Genomic DNA, 9,118 nt, shown 5'->3' on the forward strand with positions numbered 1-9,118 from the left:
TAGAACAGTCCACTTTTAAAAAATGCCTGTTATCTGATGTCTCAATAGTATCGAAGTTCATCGTTATCGTTTTTTCGCGATGCTGTTTGATTTTTTCGGTGCAGTTTATATCGTGATATCGTTATATCGTTATACCGTGAGCGGCTGTCATTGTGAAGTTTTTGACAGTTGTACATATTTTATTTCTTTGTAATTAAGAGAATCAATGGCGCGTGTAGCACGCGCTTGTTTGTCTTGTAATGATAAAAACAACATTAAATGTATTAACTATCTAAATATATAAAACATAAATTAACAGTATTATCTTCATAAATTATAACATAACAGATTTACTGATTAATCATTTTCTTTGTTTGTCAAGCAAGTCGATTTTGTTAATATGCATAAGTGCGACTAACAAAACTCATTACAATTCCATTACCACTATGAGTCAATCCAATTATCACGCGCTCCTCAAGTGAATTTATAGAAGTATCAGTCCATACTAGTTTAAGATAGTAATTGTTATGATGATCACTATTCAACAGGCCTTTAGACCTCTTTTTATTCTGTGTTTTATTGTGGGTTTACGTATATACCCCATTAAACAATCAAAACCAAAAAATCAATGGATTGGATATTTATATGTTCTATATTTTTTGACAGTCTGGTTTGCTTATAGCTATTTGTTTTACAACGTGCTAATCGACAATCTAGAAACGGCTCCAGGTTTTACAGGAGGCATCTTTATTACGTTTACATCCGCAATTTTTAGTCTTTATCATCAAAAGGTATAATAATACTTGCATTATATATATATCAATATATATATATATATATATATATATATATACATATACACGTTATAAATGTATTTAATTGGCATTATTTTAGAGATTTGAAATACTTATAAAAAGACTTGCTAAAGTGGATGATACTTTAGAAGAACTTGGCACTCCAAAAATGTATCGGAAAATGTATATGCAGTCAAAACGAGTGATAATTTGTTGGATTATATATATTCTTACCGTATTTATTTGCGAAATAATATTACAGTGGTATATGAATGATATGATGTTTCCTTGGGATATTATTACATTTAATATAACATACTATTATCATCATATCAACGCATTCATAGATTTGTTGTTTATATTGTTTCTACGGTGAGTATAAAAGTATTTAATAATAGTAATTATTTATACACGTTTCATAAGTTACCAAACATATAATTATATATTTTTATAAATTAGTTATTTTTTAAATACAGATATATTGGTAGCAGATTTGATAAAGTAAGCGAACATATGCAAAGCTTGTTAGAAAAAATGGACCATGAGTTGAGATGTACATGGAAAAAATCTGTAATTGTGCATAAATATTCTTTACATATTAATAATTACAAGCGAACAATATGGACTTCAATGTAAATTGGCACATGCATATATTTTGATAGATTATTGATTTAGAGCTAATCTAATAATGATATAAATAATGATATAAATGTATTATTTTTTAAATTTAAAAATTAGTTATTATAAGAATTAAAGATCGTAAATTATTATAATATCCGTTGATTTTTAATCTGCGATTTCTAATAATAAAAATATATTTTTCGACAGGCATCTTCATTTGGAATTATGTCATATCTCTCGCAATTTAAATATGATATTTGGAATGCAACTTACTTCTGAAGTGATATTTTATATTACTTATCTACCAATAATGTGTTTTTTTTTATGTGTAATGATAATAATTAAATATCGAGAATTCTTTTCTATTCAGTTTCGAGTTCTCTGCTGGACTTTCATATTTTTAGTAAGATTTTGCAGTGTAAATTATATATGCGAGACTGTCACATTTAAGGTAAAAAAATCTAAACAACAAAAGTATATGTATTATATCAGTAATATCAAATTTTTATGATGTTTTGTAGGCCAACAATATTGACAAAATAATTCATCAATTGGTAGATATTCTTCGATACAATGACGTTTCAAAAGAGGTAAAAAGTATTTTTACACTACCAAAACATAATTAAAAAAAAAATTAAAGCTTAGCAATGATTATTTACATACAGATTCATCAATTTACGTTACAAACAATGCGATATTCCTTGAAGTTCAACCGAATTGGTCTCTTGTATTTCGGCAATGAGTTTCTTCGAAAGGTTTCTATTTGCATTAAATTTTAAATTATTCTATTTTTATCACATTTTAAATAAAATTATAGATTTTAAAGACTATTTATCAAAGTATCAAGTTTTTGTAGTAATTTTTTAAACTTGAACTTTATTACCAAATGATTATTACTATGTTTTTTTTATGTATTATATGTTATAAAGCATTTTTTAAATTTTAGTTTATATTTTATAATATTGTTGCGCTCGCGCCGCGGGAAATCGTCGATTGTGACGTGTGGGCTGCGAGTTGGCATTGAGAAGCGTCGCTTAGTAATTTGTAAATAAGTTGTGAAGCGTTGCTTAGTAATTTGTAAATAAAGTGTCAAGTGACAGTTACGCTTGGTCCTCGGTGCCGTGAAGACGCGTTTCGGAGGTGAGACGGTTTTCTTAATTATAAACGAAAGTTTTGTTGTTACGGTTCAAATTGTGTTATCGTTGAGTTCATTAAAGTTTGTTATACTCAAATTGAGTTTATTATTTCTTGCGTGAGCGCATTCGCGAGTGATTGTCGCGAGTGCAACAATATGTTTAAATAAGGTGTTGTTTTTGTACTGAATAATAAATAATTGATAATTTTTTCCAGTTTACCATGACGATTCTAACAAGTATTATCATTCTTGCGCAATTTTGTGCTAAACTAATTATGGAAGTGATGTCAATTGAAGATTCAGATTTGTAAGCGCTCTGGCAGAGAGAAGTTGAAAACATATATTGTAATTCTGATTAAATAATTTATTTTAATAATTCGTAGATACACACATAATGCTATTATAATAATTTATAAAAACTGTGTTTATTGTTTTAAAAAAAATATAGTGTTATGAAATATAAGAATTCTTATAATTTTTGGTAACAAATGCTTTACAAGTTATTTTGAATTATATGCTAAAAAGTTATTTTATAATTATATGCTATTATAATAAAATGCAAATAATCTTAATAAATTCTTAACAAAAAAATGTAGTACACATATCTATTTTAGGCGTAATAAATTTTATATCAATAAAATTATTTTTATTTTTTTTTTTTTCTACAATTCCCTCTTTTTGTTTTCTGCGTTGTACAATCCACTTTTAAAAAAGGCCTGTTATCTGATATCTCGATAGTATCGAAGTTCAATGTTATCGTTTTTCCGCGATGCTGTTTGATTTTTTCGGTGCAGTTTATATCGCGAGCGGCTGTCATTGTGAAGTTTTTGACAGTTGTACATATTTTATTTCTTTGTAATTAAGAGAATCAATGGCGCGTGTAGCACGCGCTTGTTTGTCTTGTAATGATAAAAACAACATTAAATGTATTAACTATCTAAATATATAAAACATAAATTAACAGTATTATCTTCATAAATTATAACATAACAGATTCACTGATTAATCATTTTCTTTGTTTGTTAAGCAAGTCGATTTTGTTAATATGCATAAGTGCGGTTAACAAAACTCATTACAATTCCATTACCACTATGAATCAATCCAATTACCACGCGCTTCTCAAGTAAATTTATAGAAGTAACAGTCTATACTAGTTTGAGATAGTAACTGTTATGATGACCACTATTCAACAGGCCTTTAGACCTCTTTTTTTTCTGTGTTTTATTGTGGGTTTACGTTTTGACCGTATTAAACAATCAAAACCTAAAAATCAATGGATTGAATATTTATGTGTCTTATATTTTTTGACAGTTTGGATTGTTTATAGCTATTTGTTTTACTACAGACTAATCAACAAAATAGAAATTCTAAGTCTTATAGGGGGCATCTTTACTACGTTTACATCCGCAATTTTCAGTCTTTATCACCAAAAGGTATAATAATACTTGCATTGCATATATATGTATATATACCCAGTCAGCAAAGTCTGTTCGAACAGATATTGCCAAACGTCTGCTACAAATTTCTGTCAGCAGAAAGACTGCAGATTGTATACAAAACCTGTTACATCAAATGATGATAGCAGAATGTCAGCAGAAATGTTACAAAATCTGCTGACATAATTTGACAGCAGATCAGTAGCAGAAACCGAGTAGGATTTGCTCGGAATTATTACAGCAGATTAGCGGCAGAAGCCGAGCAGGACCTGCGCAACGCAGTTTGATATCAGATTGACGGCAGAAATCGAGCAGGATCTGTATAATGCACTTTGATGTCAGATTGGCGGCAGAAATCGAGCAAAATCTGCGCAGTGCAATTTGATGTTGTTTGCCGCTTTGCAACGTATTTCTTCATATATAAACTCGTACTGAAATTTCATCTACAGTGCATATAAAGTGTGGCCAGTGGCTTAATGAAACTTATCAGTTTAATACAATAGTCTGATACAATCCCCATAAGAGATTCAGAATATTAAACTGATTTTTTAAATTGAAAATGCGCTGCGAGTTGACCCGATATTGCTGTGATTTCGAGATTTTGCCTAATAAATTTATTAAAACATAAGTATTTTTTTTGTCCGAATAAAGCAAATATATATTACATATATACTTTGCATACCTCATTTACTACTTTTAATAAACGAAACAAGAAATGTAAAATTGTAATAAAGCACTTAAATGCCGTTATTCCATTTATATTGTGACGGCAGATTCTGTTCGATTTCTGCCGACAATCTGACACCAAATTACACTGCGCAGAATCTGCTCGTTTTCTGCCGCCAATCTGCTGTCAATCTATGTCGACAGATTCTACCGACAGAACACGAGCTTAAGGCGGACACAGATGGCACCGTATTTGCTGCCAAATTCTGAGCGAATCTGCTTGCAAACTGCCAGCAGGCTGCTAACATTTTGTTGACTGGGTATATATATATATATATATACACGTTATAAATGTATTTAATTGGCATTGTTTTAGAGATTTGAAATACTTATGAAAAAACTTGCTAAAGTGGATGATACTTTGGAAGAACTTGGCACTCCAAAAATGTATCGAAAAATGTATATGCAGTCAAAACAAGTGATAATTTGGTGGATTATATATATTCTTATCTTAAATATTTACGATATGACATTACAGTGGTATATGAATAATGCTTCCTGGAATTTTGTTATATACAATATAACATGCTATTATCATTTTATCAACGCAATCATAGATTTATTATTTGTATTATTTCTACGGTGTGTATGGGAATATTTATTAATAGTAATTATTTATACACATTTAGTAAGTTAGCACACATAATTATACATATATATATTAACATATATAATTATTTATTATTATAAAATACATATTTTTTAAATACAGATATATTGGTAGCAGATTTGATAAAGTAAACGAGCATATGCAAAGCTTGTTAGAAAAAATGGACCATGAGTTGAGATGTACATGGAAAAAATCTGTAATTGTGCATAGATATTCTTTACATATTAATAATTACAAGCGAATAGTATGGACTTCAATGTAAATTGGCACACGCATATATTTTGATTGATTATTGATTTAGAGCAAATTTAATAATGATACATATAAAATGATACAATGATACATAGTACTTTAAAAAAAATTCAAAAATAAGTTATAAAAATTAAAAATTATAAATTATTATAATTTCCGTGTTTTCTAATAACAAAATATATTTTTCGACAGGCATCTTCATTTGGAATTATGTCGTATCGCTCGCAATTTGCATATGATATTTAGAATGCAACTTACTTCTGAAATGATATTTTATGTTACTCATCTACCACTAATGTGTTTTTTCTTATGTTTAATGGTAATAAATAAAAATCGAGAATTACTTTCCGAACAGTTTCATACTATCTGCTGGACTTTCATATTTTTAGTAAGACTTTACAGTGTAAATTATATATGTGAGAATGTCACATTTAAGGTAAGAAATATAAACATCAAAAGTATATTATATCAGTAGTATCAAATTTTTATGTTTTGTAGGCCAACAATATTGACAAAATAATTCATCAATTGGTAGATATTCTTCGATACAATGACGTTTCAAAAGAGGTAAAAAATATTTTTACAGTACCAAAACATAATTAAAATAAATTATTTAAAACTTAGCAATGATTATTTACATACAGATTCATCAATTTACGTTACAAATAATGCGATATTCCTTGAGGTTCAATGGAATTGGTCTCTTCTATTTTGGCAATAAGTTTCTTCGAAAGGTTCCTATTTGCATTAGATTTTAAATTATTCTATTTTTATCACATTTTAAATAAAATTATAGAGTTTAAAAACTATTAATCAAATTATAAAATTTTTGTAGTAGTTTTTTAAACTTAGACTTTATTACCAAACGATTATTACAAAGTTATGTTTTTGTTTATGTTTTTTTATATATTATATATTATACTGGCATTTTTTAATTCTTAGTTTTCATTTTATAATATGTTTAATTAAGATACTGTTTTTATATCATACTAAATAACAGATAATTAATAATTTTTTCCAGTTTATCATGACGATGCTAACATTTATTATCATTCTTGCGCAAATTTTTGCTGCAATGTTCAGGACATAGATGCCAATCGTAACTTCAAATTTGTAAGCGCTCTGGCAGAGAGAAGTTGTAAAGATATACATATTGTAATCCTGATTAAGTAATTTATTTTAATAATTCTTGGACAACTCTAATATGATAATAATTTATAAAAACTCTGTTTAACACTGTCTTTTGAAAAATATAGCGCTATGAAATATAAGAATTCTTATAATTTTTAGTAATAAATGCTTTACAAGTTATTTTGTATTATATGCTAAAAAGTTATTTTATAATTATATGCTATTATAATAAAATGCAAATAATCTTAAGAAATTCTTGACAAAAAAATGTACACATATCTATTTTAGGCGTAATAAATTTTATATCAATAAAATTATTTTTATTTCTTTTTTTCTACAATTTTCCCTTTTCGTTTTCTGCGTTGTACAGAACAATCCACTTTTAAAAAAGGCCTGTTATCTGATATTTCGATAGTATCGAAGTTCAATGTTATCATTTTTCCGCGATGTTGTTTGATTTTTTCGATGCAGTTTATATCGTGAGCGGCTGTCATTGTAAAGTTTTTGACAGTGGTACATATTTAATTTCCTTGTAATTAAGAGAATCAATGGCGCGTGTAGCACGCGCTTGTGTGTCTTATAATGATAAAAACAACATGGAATGTGTATTAGCTATCTAAATATATAAAAAATAAATTAACAGCATTATCTTTATAAATTATAACATAACAGATTAACTGATTAATTATTTTCTTTGTTTGTTAAGAAAATCAATTTTTTTAATATGCATAAGTGCGGCTAATTACAAAACTCATTACAATTCTATTACCACTATGAATTAATTCAATTACTACGCGCTCCTCAAGTAAATTTATAAGAGTATCAGTCCATACTAGTTTGAGATAGTAATTGTTATGGTGATCACTATTCAACAGGCCTTTAGACCTCTTTTTATTCTGTGTTTTATTGTGGGTTTACGTATATACCCCATTAAACAATCAAAACCAAAAAATCAATGGATTGGATATTTATATGTTCTATATTTTTTGGCAGTCTGGTTTGCTTATAGCTATTTGTTTTACAACGTGCTAATCGACAATCTAGAAACGGCTCCAAATTTTGCAGGAGGCATCTTTACTACGTTTACATCCGCAATTTTTAGTCTTTATCATCAAAAGGTATAATAATACTTGCATTATATATATATATATATATATATATATATACACGTTATAAATGTATTTAATTGGCATTATTTTAGAGATTTGAAATACTTATGAAAAGACTTGCTAAAGTGGATGATACTTTAGAAGAACTTGGCACTCCAAAAATGTATCGGAAAATGTATATGCAGTCAAAACGAGTGATAATTTATTGGATTATATATATTTTTACCGTATTTATTTGTGAAATAATATTACAGTGGTATATGAATGATATGATGTTTCCTTGGGATATTATTACATTTAATATAACATATTATTATCATCATATCAACGCATTCATAGATTTGTTGTTTATATTGTTTCTACGGTGAGTATAAAAGTATTTAATAATAGTAATTATTTATACACGTTTGATAAGTTACCAAACATATAATTATATATTTTTATAAATTAGTTATGTTTTTTAAATACAGATATATTGGTAGCAGATTTGATAAAGTAAGCGAACATATGCAAAGCTTGTTAGAAAAAATGGAACATGGATTGAGATGTACATGGAAAAAATCTGTAATTGTGCATAAATATTCTTTACATATTAATAATTACAAGCGAACAATATGGACTTCAATGTAAATTGGCACATGCATATATTTTAATAGATTATTGATTTAGAGCTAATCTAATAATGATATAAATAATGATATAAATGTATTATTTTTGAAATTCAAAAATTAGTTATTATAAGAATTAAAGATCGTAAATTATTATAATATCCCGTTTAATCCGTGATTTTTAATAATAAAAATATGTTTTTCGACAGGCATCTTCATTTGGAATTATGTCATATATCTCGCAATTTACATATGATATTTGGAATGCAACTTACTTCTGAAGTGATATTTTATGTTACTCATCTACCACTAATGTGTTTTTTCTTATGTGTAATGATAATAATTAAATATCGAGAATTTTTTTCTATTCAGTTTCGAGTTCTCTGCTGGACTTTCATATTTTTAGTAAGATTTTGCAGTGTAAATTATATATGCGAAACTGTCACATTTAAGGTAAGAAATATAAACATCAAAAGTATATGTATTATATCAGTAATATCAAATTTTATGATGTTTTGTAGGCCAACAATATTGACAAAATAATTCATCAATTGGTAGATATTCTTCGATATAATGACGTTTCAAAAGAGGTAAAAAATATTTTTACACTACCAAAACATAATTAAAAAAAAAAAATTAAAGCTTAGAAATGATTATTTACATACAGATTCATCAATTTACGTTACAAACAATGCGATATTCCTTGAGGTTCAATGG

General features: G+C 27.3%; 1 protein-coding gene and 1 long non-coding RNA gene across 3 annotated transcripts; both read left to right on the forward strand.

The window, feature by feature from the left end:
• The first annotated feature begins 79 nt into the window (after window positions 1-79).
• Window positions 80-3,486, forward strand: LOC136998734 (uncharacterized). Its single transcript, XM_067351838.1, has 7 exons — window positions 80-770; window positions 874-1,145; window positions 1,250-1,405; window positions 1,602-1,845; window positions 1,916-1,984; window positions 2,060-2,149; window positions 2,745-3,486. The coding sequence occupies exons 1-7, from the start codon at window positions 507-509 to the stop codon at window positions 2,838-2,840; spliced, it is 1,191 nt and encodes a 396-aa protein (XP_067207939.1). The 5' UTR covers window positions 80-506; the 3' UTR covers window positions 2,841-3,486.
• Window positions 3,487-7,868: 4,382 nt separating this feature from the next.
• Window positions 7,869-9,042, forward strand: LOC105678269 (uncharacterized). Of its 2 annotated transcripts, XR_010889282.1 has the most exons (3): window positions 7,869-8,157; window positions 8,264-8,854; window positions 8,923-9,042. It is a non-coding gene; the product is annotated as an uncharacterized lncRNA (long non-coding RNA). The 2 variants fall into 2 exon arrangements; XR_010889281.1 differs by having other exon boundaries at window positions 7,869-8,854.
• The last annotated feature ends 76 nt before the right edge of the window (window positions 9,043-9,118 follow it).

The sequence above is a fragment of the Linepithema humile genome, chromosome 3 (assembly GCF_040581485.1).
Source record: "Linepithema humile isolate Giens D197 chromosome 3, Lhum_UNIL_v1.0, whole genome shotgun sequence".
NCBI classification, from domain to species: domain Eukaryota; kingdom Metazoa; phylum Arthropoda; class Insecta; order Hymenoptera; family Formicidae; genus Linepithema; species Linepithema humile.

Bases quoted from the DNA above. Each gene is read 5' to 3' on its own strand.
- LOC136998734 (XM_067351838.1), top strand. From the start codon at position 507: ATGATGATCACTATTCAACAGGCCTTTAGACCTCTTTTTATTCTGTGT. The intron at 771-873 runs GTATAATAATAC...GCATTATTTTAG, and splicing joins TTAGTCTTTATCATCAAAAG to AGATTTGAAATACTTATAAA. The intron at 1,985-2,059 runs GTAAAAAGTATT...ATTTACATACAG, and splicing joins ACAATGACGTTTCAAAAGAG to ATTCATCAATTTACGTTACA.